The sequence below is a fragment of the Patiria miniata genome, unplaced genomic scaffold (genome assembly GCF_015706575.1).
Source record: "Patiria miniata isolate m_02_andy unplaced genomic scaffold, ASM1570657v1 HiC_scaffold_29, whole genome shotgun sequence".
Classification (NCBI taxonomy): domain Eukaryota; kingdom Metazoa; phylum Echinodermata; class Asteroidea; order Valvatida; family Asterinidae; genus Patiria; species Patiria miniata.
In genome coordinates this window covers 23,162,810-23,180,543 of record NW_024037068.1, presented here as the reverse complement: position 1 = coordinate 23,180,543, position 17,734 = coordinate 23,162,810, and the positions used below count along the sequence as shown (strand labels likewise).

Below are 17,734 nucleotides of genomic sequence, written 5' to 3'. Positions count from 1 at the left end.
ACTGGTATCATCTGAAAGCGTAATCTCTATGCTTTTCAATGATACCTTGTTTACATTTCCAGAGTCATGCATCACTGAGCGCCACTGTCATGATATTTTGATGCAAAATTGCAGTTGGTTCACTTTCATGTCAAACACAATAGGCACAAGGGCGGATCCAGAACACAATTTCTTGGGGGGGGGGGCCAAAAAAAAAATTTGGTTCCCCCCAAAAGTGGGTCTTAAAAATTACGGCGTGGGGTTCGGAAAAAATTTTCTATTCTAGATGCTCTGTGGTGCGATCTGAGGCAATTTCTGACCACTTTAACCAATTTATTTTGAGGAAAAGATGGTGGTGTACCCATTGCCTGCCTTTATTGCGATGTCACATTAAAACAAAAAGTTGGTTTCGGTTTTTTTTGGGGGGGGGGCATGGCCCCCTTTGCCCCCCCCCCTGGATCCGCCCTTGAATAGGCATGGTGTGCATAAGAATAAGTATTCAAGAAGACACGCGAGTGCTTAAAAAGAAACTTAAAAAACAAGTCGGGTTGGTTTCCAAACTGGATTTTATTGTTTGTCATGAATTTCTCGTTTTGACCAAGGCACGTTCAAAACAGTGTGCCATTTTCCCGAGGATTAACATTCAAGCCATTTCACATACATTTTCGTAACAATAGGAAGCACTGTGCCCAGTGGGTTTTTTGTTTAATGAAAGTGAACCAATGGCATTTTCGCATCCAGTTTTCAAGACAATGATGCTCACTGATGCATGACTCAGAAAACCTAAACACGGTATCATAGAAAAGCATTATACCAGTTTTATAGCCAGTAAACATAACGTCTGTCCATACTCATTCTTTGAAGTTGGGTATCCTTTTTTTTTAAACACCCTGTATAGTGTATGTGAATGTATACTGGATGCACGCATAACGCCGACCGTTATTCACTATAAAAAGAAACAATTTAGCTGTACAGCCAGCCGTGACTTGACTAATCCCACTACAAGTGCACACTGATATCCGAGGACGGTAGCACGCTCGGAAGCCTTCGTAATTTACTGTAGTGTAGACATAATTGTGCACGAAGGGGTGAGCCGAAAGCCTGCGTTTTGTACCTCAATGATGTAACTCATTGACTTATTACTTGTCACTTGTGAGCCGGGCGTCATCGTGTACCCAATAGGCCACGGATCAAATCAGCCATGCACACCCGTCCCATTTTGCGCACAGCTGCTTGAAAATGTAGGCTTGTAGTGAATAAGCCCCAAAGTAACGATGTATTATGTACGTATGTACGTGTTCCTCTTTTCAAACCGTGGGCCAAAAATACAAAAGAACAAAAGAGAACATATATCTTCCACGATTCCCGGCATACGTCCGCGATTGGGGTCGTGTACAAAATGTAGCAATGCGTGTTTTCTCCCGAAATGAGTTCTACTACAGTAACTGTTTATTAAGCCTCGTGCCGGTTCTTGAATCGTGAAAAACGTCACACAAAATGTTGGTTGTTCACAAATTTTAATGTTCTCAAAACTCACAAGTTCGTCATGCACCTGCTATCCAATGATTAACAAACTTCTGGAACGTCAGTAGGCTTAAACACACATCAATAGACTGAATAAAACTTTTGAGGAAACTATCAACGTTGGAATAAAACTAGCCCGACTGCATCTGGCCGTACTGTACTATCGCAAGCTCTGTAGTACGGCCAGACCGCCAATGCTCCCCTACATGCTGAACTCTGATGTAGCGATGTTGCTACCGAGTTTGATCGAATTTATCTTTTCATCCAGGACAGACATTTCCAAAGTTAAGGTTCCTAGTCGGGGAGTGAGTGCGTAAGTGGGGAGTCAGTCGGTCAGTCAGTCAGTCAGTCAGAATATTCCATCATTTGTTCCCTGCGCCGTTCTTGGTGGAAGCATAAACCTCAAATATATCCAGCTTCCGAGGTATTATATTCATTAGGCTGAGCATTTGTTTTCAAAATCAAAACGTAATAGTATGTCGTTTTGCTGCTTTAGGTCTCCGATGTTGATTCACTTCTCCCTTTGGCGATATTGAAACTGGTATCACGGTCCTCTGCGCTGGCCACAGAACAAAGACAACCAGTCTTGGCTGTACTTTAATTCATTAAGATGGCGTGCTCGTATTCCTTGAGGCCTTTGCGCTCCATACCCGATCTGATCCCTGCTTGCATCAAGATCTTAAAGGATGAATGGCCGCAATGCAAGGCGGAACTTCTACCGAAGCTGGTCAAGCAAGAACTCACCACTGCGCCATGTTCGTATGGATTGGTCGAGCACCCAGACGACGCACGTGATAAGGCAAGCCTAGTGGGTCATGTCCGCTTCATCCCCGTCATCAACAGGGAGCGGGCGCTGTACGCAGAGAGCTTGTGTGTGGATAGGGCGCAAAGGGGGCGTGGCCTGGGTGGGAAAGCGATTGCGTTAAGGGAGGAGTTGCTTGCAGAGATGGGATACGCGGAGTTACACTTGTGTACTTCTCTCCATCGCAAAGATTACTACCTTAGCCGGTCTTATTCCATCTGTGATGAGGCGCCGCACACTTTGGGAGCCAACCTGCTTCACACCTATCGTGCTTTGGGAACCGTCAGTTGGCATGGCAACGTCCTGTATCCAGGGTGGGAGTCAGAGTACGAGGGCGGCGCCATAGCAACACAGAAAGAAGTAGCAGACGGGGATACTGGTGTGTGGTTTGTAAAGAAGCTAAGTGGCTAAAAGTCTGCATTATATTAGCTCGACAGGAACTTGGGGTAGGGAACCAGACATGAAACTGCCTTGGCCTATGAAGGCCTATTCGGTGGGTAACTGTCAACTGATTCCATAGGATCAATTTCTTTTGATTCCTTTTTGTCGTTTGAAGCAAAACAATATTTGCTCATAATCTTCAGTAGAATGCAAAATAACTAATCGTTTAAGCTCAACGGATAGGCCTACTACACATTTTTTTTAGAAAACAAAATTATTCTGGTCTTGTAAGTGGATTTCGTCGCTATAGCGCTTCTGAACTCTTGCATACGAACTCTTGTAAAATCCATAAATCAGCACCCATGACATGATTTTTTTTTCCATTCTGCTGACTGATTGTTGAACATGACGTCGAGGTGCCATACCAGTGGATAGATAATCCTCGCAGTACATGTACATGTGGTTACTTCACGAAAACCGTCAACTTTTAAGAACTGGTGCCCATAGGTACGCTTGGTAAAAACCATCTTTAATTATCGTTTTTTAAACCTTTCTTTTACCCATGTCCATGTTCGGGTCAAATTACGCTTGAGATACCGTACAGAGTGAGTCAAAAATTAAGTGACCTGGATTCATGATTTTTGTTTCATTAAAAAGCAATCCAATTTAATACACGAATTGTGTGTTTTGAATATGAGGAACAAGTCCACTCTTTGATTTCTGAAATATTGATGGGGAACTTTGTCTGTTTTCCTTTGCAAGTTTTCGTTCACTCGTCGTGGAGGTGGGAAAACGTTTATGTTTCATTGTATTTATTTCGTAGAACAGTGGTGGACAGTGGTGGGCAGCTTAATTTGGTGAGCTTAATTTTGTGATCTTTTTAATAAAATAGTCATGATTTTGGAATAGAGTAGGGGCCTATGCAAATAAGTGAAATTGTCAGTTACTAATCAATAGCATACACTTTAGCCCTATGTTATTGTTTTATGAAATAGAGCGATCCATATTTAAACAAAATTCTAATTTGGTCACTTTCTTTTTGATTTATTTTGTATGGTTCGTATTCTTTTCTGTTCATATTGCTTTTAAACACCCCTTGTAAATTTTGTTTAATATGTAGAATGGTGCAGGTTACTTTTTATATATGGTAATGAGTGAACGCCTGGACATTATGCATGCACTTATGGTCTCTTAGAAGTGACAACATTCATACATTGCCCTTGTGCAGTAATGATAAATGGCAAGCAGCAATCGAAATATATCTGTCAAAATCAAAGTCAAAATCACTTGATTATGTAATATATTATGACCCAAACCCCCTTAAAACACCCCCTCCAAACCCCACCCCCAAAAGGTATTAAAATAAAGGACTGGGACTGGAAACTTTAGATATTGAATCTTTACGAATAATTGTGTAACGATATTGTACGTCCCAATAGTCATGCGTCAAACTGTTGAGTTTACCAATATCGAATTGAAATCGTTAATTCTTGACACGTATATTCTTTTTACGATATTGTATGTCCGTAAAGTCATGTCAAACTGTTAATTTACCAATTTCGAATTAAAAATGTTTGTTCGTGATACGTTCTGTTTTAAACGTGCCTGTATTGAGTTTGTAAACAAGAGTTTTTAAACAAACGCTAGGGTGGCATACACATGTTTTAGGGTGGCATCCACATGTTAATTCTGTAGGGTGGCATTGATCCGCATGTTCTAGGGTGACACTTACATGTTCTAGGAGCGCATCCACATGTCATCCCATCTAGGGACAATTGATTTAGCAAGGTTTCTTGCTCATAAATCGATATGTTGCGTAAACTTCACGATTGAGGCCGAAAACACAGATAAACCATGCGGAAAAGGTCCAAAATCGAGCCGTTTTGAAGACATTTCACGCTACGGCATTTCAAGAACCGTTCATGTATCAACTATAGGTTCACTCGGGATGTTGAAGTTCAGTTTCTCACCTAACAAAAAAAAGGAACAGACACTATTATCTGAGCCATAAAAAAGAGCCGTCAAAACGCCGTCAAAAACATCAAAACTCCATTTGTGTGTGTTGGGGCAGGAACATACATGTATCCCTCTTTTGGGGGCGGCCGCGCTGTGTGTTCAACGCTGTAAAAAGAACGGTTCACCACCGTTGGAAAGTTGCTGCAATATGCGCCGCAGCACCTCCTTGTAAACCCTTATAAGGTGCTACATAAATGGGTCTCATATTTCTCATCAACTTCATTAATTTTGCCCGTCTTTAATAATAGACATAATTTCCAGCGCCTTGAGTACCTAATTGTTGGTAGTTACGTGCGCTATATAATTCAGACTCCGGTATTATATTACTAAATGTACTATTAGGGAGACACGTTATCGTAATTTCCTCAATAATAGGGAGACACCGGCTTTTAGGGAGACACACAACTGTCTCCCTTATGGCGCAGCCCCCCTTTAGAGGCAAAATTTTACCGTCGCAATTAGGTTATATTTGTTGCTCGTGGTCTAATTAGTAAAAATACCGAAATTCGTGGAAAAAGGACAAGGGAATATTGGGTTAGGGCATATTTAAGTTGGAAAAACTGTGTGCGCAAGTCTATGGGAAAGTCTCCCTAATGACCCATTCCCGGTAATTATTATTATTATCATTATTATAAATTGTGCAATTATCATTATTATAAATTGTGCAATTATCATTATTATAAATTGTGCAATTGTGCAATACAGGCGTCCAGTATAGTACTACACTAGCGCACAGCCCTGTGGTGATTTTCGTACACAGCACGGTGGGGATTTTATCAGTCTCGTCAGGTGTACAATTTTTCTCAACCAACCGTGACCCCCCCCCCAAAAAAATGTGCAATTCACAATGGCTGGCCCCAGTCATTATTATGCAAAAGGAAAGGTCGATGTGGGTTATGCATGCATTCGGCTTGCACTAAGTAAATATGCAACATCAAATCTAATGCTAAATAAACTTCAACCCAACTATAGCTGTGTCACGCCTTTTCTACAACAAGTGCACTCCGAAATACCCGGTAAGTGAGGGCTCTGAGGCCGTTATGATTTGCTGTAGTTGTGTTAGACGATGGTTATATAGCCGTAGACTTAGACTATCAAGTACATGACAGCATGAGCCAAACGAAAAACACATTTGTGAAGCAAAACAAACGATAAAATGCAACCGTGCTTTGTGATGGGAAGCTTCAAGTCCAACCTAAGCATGTCAAGTATCATGTCACGCTATTAGCTGGATATGTTACCACAGCCATATATTTAGGTGCGTTCGAGTATTTATTTATTTCAAAATCTTTATACAGGATACAAAATATCAGCTCAAAGGCTGTTTTACATGATGGTCCTGTGATAAGAAATAAAAACATTTAAAAACAGTGAGAGAAAAAAACCCAGCAATTGAAACGTTAAAATAATAAAATTAACAATTAACAATGGGTTTTGCTGAAACCCATTGAGAAGGTTTACGAGAGATATTTACCCTTCAACATACCTTTTATTGCATGGTGTTGTTGAGGTTGAAAAGTTCTAGATATGTACACTCAGAATCTAAGCTTTTCGGGACCAAATCTTCAACGATACTTTTGTCGCGAAAGTCGCCAGAAATCTTGATTTGCTCCGATTTCTTTTATGCGCGGGTGTTGTCACATCGTCTGAACAGCTGTTGGTAATTCCACATTTTCATTAGTCAATATTCAAACGGGTAATGCATTAGCAAGAGAAATTTCTCTATCAAATGGGAAGATAAATTTAAAGAAAAGCATTAGAGATGGTAAAGGCCCTCGCGGTTTTGCCGCTCATGCTAGTCTTTTTACGTGCCCACATCCGGGGTGTGTCAAGTGTCCGGGTAGCCGGTGTGGAAGGTAATTCTGTCCCCCGGTAAAAGTGTCCGGGGGGACAGAATTACCTAAGTAAAAGTGTCCTCCGTGGCCCGTTAATTCTGTCCTCCTCCAGGTAATTCTGTCCCCTCCAGGTAATTCTGTCCCCTAGGTTTTGTTGTCCCCCTCTTTTGAAACCCGGAAGGCTATTGTTTTGATGAATTCACTCTACAAGGTATACATTTTGGACTTTTAGTCTGCCCTTCATGAATATAAAAAATAATTAATTTAGTCCATTAGATGATACGTGAACACAATGTTTCGATTCGGAGTACGGTGAAGTCTATCGCGATTCTACCGCGATAGGTCAACACAGCGGCGATGCATGGCGATGGCCCTCGTCTCATTGATAGTATGATACAATGTCTCCTTGGATTGGTCTGTGTTCCCATAATAGCGCGTAACGAAATTTCCTATTGGACGAATTTCCATTGTAGGGGAGACGCATATGTACACATGTTATAATCACTGCCTCAAATCTTGCAGCATGTATGTACTGGCGCGTGAGACACGCTGCTGCTCAGTACATACTGCATGGGGACACATTTACCAGGGGGACACTTTCACCGTTGGGTAGGGGGACATTTTTACCCGGAGGGGGACAAATTAACCTAGGTAAAAGTGTCCCCCGGACACATTTACCGGGTCACGAGCCGGTAAATGTGTCCGGGGGGACACATTTACCAGGGGGGACAGAATTACCTGTCACACCGGCCGCGTGGGCCTTGACAAAAGGCTATTATACCGCAGCCTTGATGCGAGTGACGCAAGCCTCAAAGTTAGTGTAGCATGGTACCTAAAATATAGGGCAGGTCACTCCAGCTAGTGTGTAATTATACATACCACAGCCTTGATGCGAGTGACGCAAGCCTCAAAATTAGTGCAGCGTGGTACATAAAATATAGGGCTGAGGTAACTCCAGCTAGTATGCAATTACAGTAGTTAATGGAGATTTGACACTGTTATTCTTGGAGCGTCTAAACTTCCCCTTGTACGGATGTATTACCGTGATGTATGCCATGCATAATAGGCCACAGAATATTCCATTGTTGGCATCGGTTTTAGTTCTTCCTTGCCTCCATTTACCATGCATGCACCGTTCCTGATTGAAGGATAAGCCCCTCAAAAATGTACATGTAAAACGATTACTACCTTAATTATCAAAAAGATTACTGCCTTAATTATTCGCCTGTAAATTTGAATTCAATTAAAAAATGTATTTCCCTTGTGGTCATAGAGGTTATCAAGAATTAAATTTTTTAATGCTGAACATGGAAAACTCCTGTGGATTTTCACCAATAGAACACAATCGGATAAACAATGGGACACCATGGGAACACCATGGGACATTTTTTGTGAGAATCGCTTCAATAACGAGTGTTGTAATTGCATTTTTTTTTGAATTTTCTGTTGATGTCAAATGTGGCGTCAAATGAAGCATACAGTATTTTTTGATGTGGAACATGTTTCATTCAAAGAACTTTGGATTATATTGGTTCATTTGTTATTAAGGTTGGTAGCATTTATAAGAAAATAAAATGGGTACACTGTGATAATATGGTACAACTTGACAATTGGTATGGGAGCAATCATTTAGACATTGGTCATAGAGTGCATAATTATAAGCCACTCCTAATACGTGGAACAACCCCCATCGGAGTTCAATGATGTGCTTTATCTTGATGAATAGCACTGAATACACAGGGTTAACATGTATTAAGAAAGTTGTTATTGAAAGATACCATGGAGCAATCTTTTGAGAAATAATAGGAAACCTTACATGGGGAAAAAAAAAACATATGAAATTTCCCATGGGAAAAAGCCAACGGGAAAACTCCCATGGGAAAAAAATCCCATGCTGCATGGTGTCCAATTCACCATGCAATTCCCATGGGGTCCAACGGGAACATTTCCCATGGGAACTACATGGGAGATTTCTGTAAGGAACAGTCGTAAACCACGACCGGCGAGGGGTGGCCATGAAAGGCCATCCCGGAGCTGATTGAACAGTGGTAACTGCTACTGTCTGTGCACAAAGCAATGGCCTCATAGAAGAGTGTACAAACGTAAATGACCGAAAGCATCGAGGCCGCCATTTTACCCCATCGAAGTTCATACCTTGAACCATTCAATACAAAAAGGGAGAAATTCCATACATGACCTCCAACTTCCCCGGTCAGCATGAAAAGAAGTGTGAATGAATTGGTACGTACGTAGCGTGTATCACACGGGCACAAAATGTATATGTAGAGTGTTTCAATAAAAAGGAAACCCAACTTTGAAGAACCAGTATGGACAGACTAAAATAAACTGGTATCATCTGAAAGCGTAATCTCTATGCTTTTCAATGATACCTTGTTTACATTTCCAGGGTCATGCATCACTGAGCGCCACTGTCATGATATTTTGATGCAAAATTGCAGTTGGTTCATTTTCATGTCAAACACAATAGGGCGGATCCAGAACACAATTTTTTTTTTGGGGGGGCCAAAAAAAAATTTGGTCCCCCCAAAAGTGGGTCTTAAAAATTACGGCGTGGGGTTCGGAAAAATGTTCTATTCTAGATGCTCTGTGGTGCGATCTGAGGCAATTTCTGACCACTTTAACCAATTTATTTTGAGGAAAAGATGGTGGTGTACTCATTGCCTGCCTTTATTGCGATGTCACATTAAAAAAAAAGTTGGTTTCGTTGTTTTTTTTTGGGGGGGGGGGGAGGGGGCCATGACCCACTTTGCCCCCCCCCTGGATCCGCCCTTGAATAGGCATGGTGTGCATAAGAATAAGTATTCAAGAAGACACGCGAGTGCTTAAAAAGAAACTTAAAAAACAAGTCGGGTTGGTTTCCAAACTGGATTTTATTGTTTGTCATGAATTTCTCGTTTTGACCAAGGCACGTTCAAAACAGTGTGCCATTTTCCCGAGGATTAACATTCAAGCCATTTCACATACATTTTCGTAACAATAGGAAGCACTGTGCCCAGTGGTTTTTTTTTTCATGAAAGTGAACCAATGGCATTTTCGCATCCAGTTTTCAAGACAATGATGCTCACTGATGCATGACTCAGAAAACCTAAACACGGTATCATAGAAAAGCATTATACCTGTTTTATAGCCAGTAAACATAACGTCTGTCCATACTCATTCTTTGAAGTTGGGTATCCTTTTTTTTTAAACACCCTGTATAGTGTATGTGAATGTATACTGGATGCACGCATAATGCCGACCGTTATTCACTATAAAAAGAAACAATTTAGCTGTACAGCCAGCCGTGACTTGACTAATCCCACTACAAGTGCACACTGATATCCCAGGACGGTAGCACGCTCGGAAGCCTTTGTTATTTACTGTAGTGTAGACATAATTGTGCACGAAGGGGTGAGCCGAAAGCCTGCGTTTTGTACCTCAATGATGTAACTCACTGACTTATTACTTGTCACTTGTGAGCCGGGCGTCATCGTGTACCCAATAGGCTACGGATCAAATCGGCCATGCACACCCAGCCCATTTTGCGCAAAGCTGCTTGAAAATATAGGCTTGCAGTGAATAACAAGCCCCAAAGTAACGAATATGTACGTATGAACGTGTTCCACTTTTCAAACCGTGGGCAAAAAATACAAAAGAACAAAAGAGAACATATATCTTCCACGATTCCCGGCATACGTCCGCGATTGGGGTCGTGTACAAAATGAGAGTGAGTGCGGAAGTGGGGAGTCAGTCGGTCAGTCAGTCAGTCAGTCAGTCAGTCAGACAGATGATACTAAGTTGGCCCTCTGGGACCAGCAACATGTGGCGACAGAATATTCCATCATATGTTCCCTGCACCGTTCTTGTTGAAAGCATAAACCTCCAATATATCCAGCTTCCGAGGTATTATATTCATTAGGCTGAGCATTTGTTTTCAAAATCAAAACGTAATAGTATGTCGTTTTGCTGCTTTTAGGTCTCCGATGTTGATTCACCTCTCCCTTTGGTGATATTGAAACTGGTATCACGGTCCTCTGCGCTGTACTTTAATTCATTGAGATGGCGTGCTCGTATTCCTTGAGGCCTTTGCGCTCCATACCCGATCTCATCCCTGCTTGCATCAAGATCTTAAAGGATGAATGGCCGCAATGCAAGGCGGAACTTCTACCGAAGCTGGTCAAGCAAGAACTCACCACTGCGCCATGTTCGTATGGATTGGTCGAGCACCCAGACGACGCACGTGATAAGGCAAGCCTAGTGGGTCATTTCCGTTTCATCCCCGTCATCAACAGGGAGCGGGCGCTCTACGCAGAGGGCTTGTGTGTGGATAGGGCGCAAAGGGGGCGTGGCCTTGGTGACAAGGCGATTGCGTTAAGGGAGGAGTTGCTGGCAGAGATGGCATACGCGGAGTTACACTTGTGTACTTCTCCCCATCGCAAAGATTACTACCTTAGTCGGTCTTTTTCCATCTGTGATGAGGCGCCGCACACTTTGGGAGCCAACCTGCTTCACACCAGTCGTGCTTTGGGAACCGCTCCCTATTTTGTCAGTTGGCATGGCAACGTCCTGTATCCAGGGTGGGAGTCAGAGTACGAGGGCGGCGCCATAGCAACACAGAAAGAAGTAGCTGACGGGTATATTGGTGTGTATTTTGTAAAGAAACTAAGTGGCTAAAAGTCTGCATTATATTAGCTCGACAGGACCGGGGGGTAGGGAACCAGACATGAAACTGCCTTGGCCTATGGAGGCCTATTCGGTCGGTAACTGTCAACTGATTCCATAGGATCAATTTCTTTTGATTCCTTTTTGTCGTTTGAAGCAAAACAATATTTGCTCATAATCTTCAGTAGAATGCAAAATAACTAATCGTTTCAGCTCAACGGATAGGCCTACTACACATTTTTTTAGAAAACAAAATTATTCTGGTCTTGTGGATTTCGTCGCTAAAGCGCTTCTGAACTCTTGCATACGAACTCTTGTAAAATCCATAAATCAGCACCCATGACATGATTTTTTTTCCATTCTGCTGACTGATTGTTGAACATGACGTCGAGGTGCCATACCAGTGGATAGATAATCCTCGCAGTACATGTACATGTAGTTAATTCACGAATACCGTCAACTTTTAATAACTGGTGCCCATGGGTACGCTTGGAAAAAAACATCTTCAATTATCGTTTTCTAAACCTTTCTTTTACCATTTCATGGGGTATAATTTCACACGGTATCTAGTACCAGTCCAGTGGCGAATCGGAGTTGCACCCCCCCCCCCCCGTTTAGCCGCTGTCTAATGTTTTTTGTTGTTGTTGTTGTTGTTTTTTTTTTTTTTTAAATTTTAACTCTTTTAATGCTTCACTGTTGTGTGTAATTTAGTTTTATTGTGCATTTCCATCATTGTTTTATGTTATTTTGTTCCTATCTTTCAGAATTATATTTACTAGTTTAAACGATTTATTGTTGCGTGTAATTGTTTGATAATATCTCTATTTTATCTCCTTTGTTTTTGTTGGCCATTTGGTTTAAGGGTGGTTTTTTCCCACTTTAAATTTATATGTACTTAATATTTTTAACGTTTTATTATTGTGTGTAATATGTTTGTTCGCGCGTCTATTTTATTTTTCTAGTTTTTTGGGTTGGTCATAGATTTTATCATGTTAATTTTATTTTTTCTTTGCTTTTTATACGTGAAATTTCAAGTATTATCCTTTTTGTTTTATAGTTTACATGATTTTAAGTTTTATCCTGAAGCATTGTAAGCTATTGAGCTCAGTGAGAATTACAAATTATACACACGCATTCAAATACAAATGGGATTTTAATTATTTGAGTCAAAACTGAAACATTATTTTTAATGTAAGATTTGTGTGTTTTGAATATGAGGAACAAGTCCACTCTTTGTTTTCTGAAATATTGATGGGGAACTTTGTCTGTTTTCCTTTGCAAGTTTTCGTTCATTCGTGGAGGTTGGAAAACGTTTATGTTTCATTGTATTTATTTCGTAGAACAGTGGTGGACAGTGGTGGACAGCTTAATTTTGTGAGCTTAATTTTGTGATCTTTTTAATAAAATAGTCATGATTTTGGAATAGAGTATGCAAATAAGTGAAATTGTCAGTTACTAGTCAATAGCATGGACTTTAACCTTATGTTATTTTTATGAAATGGAGCGATCTATATTTAAACAAAATTCTAATTTGGTCACTGTCTTTTTGATTTATTCTGTATGGTTCGTATCCTTTTCTGTTCATATTGCTTTTAAACACCCCTTGTAAATTTTGTTTAATATATACAATGATGCAGGTTGCACTTATGGTCTCGTAGAAGTGACAACATTCATACATTGCCCTTGTGCAGTAATGATAAATGGCAAGCAGCAATCGAAATATATCTGTCAAAATCAAAGTCAAAATCACTTGATTATGTAATATATTATGACCCAAGCCCCCTTAAAACACCCCCTCCAAACCCCACCCCCAAAAGGTATTAAAATAAAGGACTGGGACTGAAAACTTTAGATATTGAATCTTTACGAATAATTGTGTAACGATATTGTACGTCCCAATAGTCATGCGTCAAACTGTTGAGTTTACCAATATCGAATTGAAATCGTTAATTCTTGAAACGTTTTGGGGGCGGCCGCGCTGTGTGTTCAACGCTGTAAACAGAACGGTTCACGCACCGTTGGAAAGCTGATGAAATGCACGTTAAAGAACTCAGTAACACTTGTCGCTAAGAGAAGGGGTTTGCCCCGGTGTTTCTGGCAGTGGCTGCAATATGCGCCGCAGCACCACCTTGTAAACCCTTATAAGGTGCTACATAATGGGTCTCATATTTCTCATCAACTTCATTAATTTTACCCGTCTTTAATAATAGACATAATTTCCAGCGCCTTGAGTACCTAATTGTTGGTAGTTACGTGCGCTATATAATTCAGACTCCGGTATTATATTACTAAATGTACTATTAGGGAGACACGTTATCGTAATTTCCTCAATAATAGGGAGACACCGGCTTTTAGGGAGACACACAACTGTCTCCCTTATGGCGCAGCCCCCCTTTAGAGGCAAAATTTTACCGTCGCAATTAGGTTATATTTGTTGCTCGTGGTCTAATTAGTAAAAATACCGAAATTCGTGGAAAAAGGACAAGGGAATATTGGGTTAGGGCATATTTAAGTTGGAAAAACTGTGTGCGCAAGTCTATGGGAAAGTCTCCCTAATGACCCATTCCCGGTAATTATTATTATTATCATTATTATAAATTGTGCAATTATCATTATTATAAATTGTGCAATTGTGCAATACAGGCGTCCAGTATAGTACTACACTAGCGCACAGCCCTGTGGTGATTTTCGTACACAGCACGGTGGGGATTTTATCAGTCTCGTCAGGTGTACAATTTTTCTCAACCAACCGTGACCCCCAAAAAAATGTGCAATTCACAATGGCTGGCCCCAGTCATTATTATGCAAAAGGAAAGGTCGATGTGGGTTATGCATGCATTCGGCTTGCACTCAGTAAATATGCAACATCAAATCTAATGCTAAATAAACTTCAACCCAACTGTAGCTGTGTCACGCCTTTTCTACAAGTGCACTCCGAAATACCCGGTAAGTGAGGGCTCTGAGGCCGTTATGATTTGCTGTAGTTGTGTTAGACGATGGTTATATAGACGTTGACTTAGACTATCAAGTACATGACAGCATGAGCCAAACGAAAAACACATTTGTGAAGCAAAACAAACGATAAAATGCAACCGTGCTTTATGATGGGAAGCTTCAAGTCCAACCGAAGCATGTCAAGTATCATGTCACGCTATTTGCTGGATATGTTACCACAGCCATAACTATATTTAGGTGCATTCGAGTATTGATTTATTTCAAAATCTTTATACAGGATACAAAATATCAGCTCAAAGGCTGATTTACATTATGGCCCTGTGATAAGAAATAAAAACATTTAAAAACAGTGAGAGAAAAAACCAGCAATTGAAACGGTAAAATAATAAAATTAACAATTAACAATGGGTTTTGCTGAAACCCATTGAGAAGGTTTACGAGAGATATTTACCCTTCAACATACCTTTTATTGCATGGTGTTGTTGAGGTTGAAATGTTCTAGATATGTACACTCAGAATCTAAGCTTTTCGGGACCAAATCTTCAACGATACTTTTGTCGCGAAAGTCGCCAGAAATCTTGATTTGCTCCGATTTCTTTTATGCGCGGGTGTCGTCACATCGTCTAAACAGCTGTTGGTAATTCCACATTTTCATTAGTCAATATTCAAACGGGTAATGCATTAGCAAGAGAAATTTCTATTCCAAATGGGAAGATAAATTTAAAGAAAAGCATTAGAGATGGTAAAGGCCCTCGCGGTTTTGCCGCTCATGCTAGTCTTTTTACGTGCCCACATCCGGGGTGTGTCAAGTGTCCAGGTAGCCGGTGTGGAAAGTAATTCTGTCCCCCGGTAAAAGTGTCCGGGGGGACAGCATGACCTAAGTAAAAGTGTCCTCCGTGGCCCGTTAATTCTGTCCTCCTCCAGGTAATTATGTCCCCTCCAGGTAATTCTGTCCCCCAGGTTTTGTTGTCCCCCTCTTTTAAAATCCGGAAGGCTATTGTTTTGATGAATTCACTCTACAGGGTATACATTTTGGACTTTTAGTCTGCCCTTCATGAATATAAAAAATAATTAATTTAGTCCATTAGATGATACGTGAACACAATGTTTCGATTCGGAGTACGGTGAAGTCTATCGCGATTCTACCGCGATAGGTCAACACAGCGGCGATGCATGGCGATGGCCCTCGTCTCATTGATAGTATGATACAACGTCTCCTTGGATTGGTCTGTGTTCCCATAATAGCGCGTAACGAAATTTCCTATTGGACGAATTTCCATTGTAGGGGAGGCGCATATGTACACATGTTATAATCACTGCCTCAAATCTTGCAGCATGTACTGGCGCGTGAGACACGCTGCTGCTCAGTACATACTGCATGGGGACACATTTACCAGGGGGACACTTTCACCGTTGGGTAGGGGGACATTTTTACCCAGAGGGGGAAAAATTAACCTAGGTAAAAGTGTCCCCCCGGACACATTTACCGGGTCACGAGCCGGTAAATGTGTCCGGGGGACACATTTACCAGGGGGACAGAATTACCTGTCACACCGGCCGCGTGGGCCTTGACAAAAGGCTATTATACCACAGCCTTGATGCGAGTGACGCAAGCCTCAAAGTTAGTGTGGCGTGGTACCTGAAATATAGGGCAGGTAACTCCAGCTAGTGTGTAATTATACATACCACAGCCTTGATGCGAGTGACACAAGCCTCAAAGTTAGTGCAGTGTGGTACATAAAATATAGGGCTGAGGTAACTCCAGTTAGTATGCAATTACAGTAGTTAATGGAGATTTGACACTGTTATTCTTGGAGCGTCTAAACTTTCCCTTGTACGGATGTATTACCGTGATGTATGCCATGCATACTAGGCCACAGAATATTCCATTGTTGGCATCGGTATTGGTTTTTCCCCGCCTCCATTTACCATGCATGCACTGTTTCTGATTGAAGGATAAGCCCCTCAAAATATACATGTAAAAACGATTAGTACCTTAATTATCAAAAAGATTACTACCTTAATTATTCGCCTGTAAATTTGAATTCAATTAAAAAATGTATTTCCCTTGTGGTCATAGAGGTTATGAAGAATTTTATTTTTTAATGCTGAACATGGGAAGCTCCTGTGGATTTTCACCAATAGAACACAATGGGATAAACACCATGGGACACCATGGGAACACCATGGGACATTTTTGTGAGAATATGGATGAAAATATTGGGACCAAAGAACGTTTTTTCGAAAAGGTATGAGTTCCTCTACGACTAGGAACCTTAACTGTGGAAATTTTTGTCCTGGATGAGAAGATAATTTCGATCAAAATCGGTAGCAAAATCGCTACATCAGAGTTCAGCGTTTAGGGGAGCATTGGCGGTCTGGCCGTACTACAGAGCTTGCGATAGTATTGTACGGCCAGATAGTTAACTAATCTAGTTTATAAGTGACAGTCAGTGACGAGTCAGTGGGGGAGTGAGTGCGTAAGTGGGGAGTCAGTCAGTCAGTCAGTCAGTCAGACAGATGATAGTAAGTTGGCCCTCTGGGACCAGCAAAATGTGGCGACAGAATATTCCATCATTTGTTCCCTGCACCGTTCTTGTTGAAAGCATAAACCTCCAATATATCCAGCTTCCGAGGTATTATATTCATTAGGCTGAGCATTTGTTTTCAAAATCAAAACGTAATAGTATGTCGTTTTGCTGCTTTTAGGTCTCCGATGTTGATTCACCTCTCCCTTTGGTGATATTGAAACTGGTATCACGGTCCTCTGCGCTGTACTTTAATTCATTGAGATGGCGTGCTCGTATTCCTTGAGGCCTTTGCGCTCCATACCCGATCTCATCCCTGCTTGCATCAAGATCTTAAAGGATGAATGGCCGCAATGCAAGGCGGAACTTCTACCGAAGCTGGTCAAGCAAGAACTCACCACTGCGCCATGTTCGTATGGATTGGTCGAGCACCCAGACGACGCACGTGATAAGGCAATCCTAGTGGGTCATTTCCGTTTCATCCCCGTCATCAACAGGGAGCGGGCGCTGTACGCAGAGGGCTTGTGTGTGGATAAGGCGCAAAGGGGGCGGGGCCTGGGTGGGAAGGCGATTGCGTTAAGGGAGGAGTTGCTTGCAGAGATGGGATACGCGGAGTTACACATATGTACTTATCCCCATCGCAAAGATTACTACCTTAGTCGGTCTTTTTCCATCTGTGATGAGGCGCCGCACACTTTGGGAGCCAACCTGCTTCACACCAGTCGTGCTTTGGGAACCGCTCCCTGTTTCGTCAGTTGGCATGGCAACGTCCTGTATCCAGGGTGGGAGTCAGAGTACGAGGGCGGCGCCATAGCAACACAGAAAGAAGTAGCGGACGGGGATAGTGGTGTGTATTTTGTAAAGAAGATAAGTGGCTAAAAGTCTGCATTATATTAGCTCGACAGGACCTTGGGGTAGGGAACCAGGCATGAAACTGCCTTGGCCTATGGAGTCCTATTCGGTCGGTAACTGTCAACTGATTCCATAGGATCAATTTCTTTTGTTTCCTTTTTGTCGTTTGAAGCAAAACAATATTTTATCGTCTATTTTAT

The 17,734-nt window shown here is 41.5% G+C and overlaps 3 protein-coding genes across 3 annotated transcripts; all 3 read left to right on the top strand.

The window, feature by feature from the left end:
* Window positions 1–951: 951 nt before the first annotated feature.
* On the top strand, window positions 952–3,222 carry LOC119735659 (N-alpha-acetyltransferase 80-like). The gene is made up of 2 exons (XM_038209456.1): window positions 952–1,007; window positions 2,000–3,222. Exon 2 carries the CDS (start codon window positions 2,114–2,116, stop codon window positions 2,714–2,716), a length of 603 nt encoding a protein of 200 aa, XP_038065384.1. The 5' UTR covers window positions 952–1,007; window positions 2,000–2,113; the 3' UTR covers window positions 2,717–3,222.
* A 6,598-nt stretch (window positions 3,223–9,820) lies between these two features.
* Window positions 9,821–12,638, top strand: LOC119735657 (N-alpha-acetyltransferase 80-like). The gene is made up of 2 exons (XM_038209454.1): window positions 9,821–9,888; window positions 10,514–12,638. Exon 2 carries the CDS (start codon window positions 10,597–10,599, stop codon window positions 11,209–11,211), a length of 615 nt encoding a protein of 204 aa, XP_038065382.1. The 5' UTR covers window positions 9,821–9,888; window positions 10,514–10,596; the 3' UTR covers window positions 11,212–12,638.
* Window positions 12,639–16,551: 3,913 nt separating this feature from the next.
* LOC119735658 (N-alpha-acetyltransferase 80-like) lies at window positions 16,552–17,734 on the top strand. The gene has a single exon (XM_038209455.1). The coding sequence runs from the start codon at window positions 16,947–16,949 to the stop codon at window positions 17,559–17,561; it is 615 nt and encodes a 204-aa protein (XP_038065383.1). The 5' UTR covers window positions 16,552–16,946; the 3' UTR covers window positions 17,562–17,734.

Bases quoted from the DNA above. Each gene is read 5' to 3' on its own strand.
- LOC119735659 (XM_038209456.1), top strand. From the start codon at position 2,114: ATGGCGTGCTCGTATTCCTTGAGGCCTTTGCGCTCCATACCCGATCTG.
- LOC119735657 (XM_038209454.1), top strand. From the start codon at position 10,597: ATGGCGTGCTCGTATTCCTTGAGGCCTTTGCGCTCCATACCCGATCTC.
- LOC119735658 (XM_038209455.1), top strand. From the start codon at position 16,947: ATGGCGTGCTCGTATTCCTTGAGGCCTTTGCGCTCCATACCCGATCTC.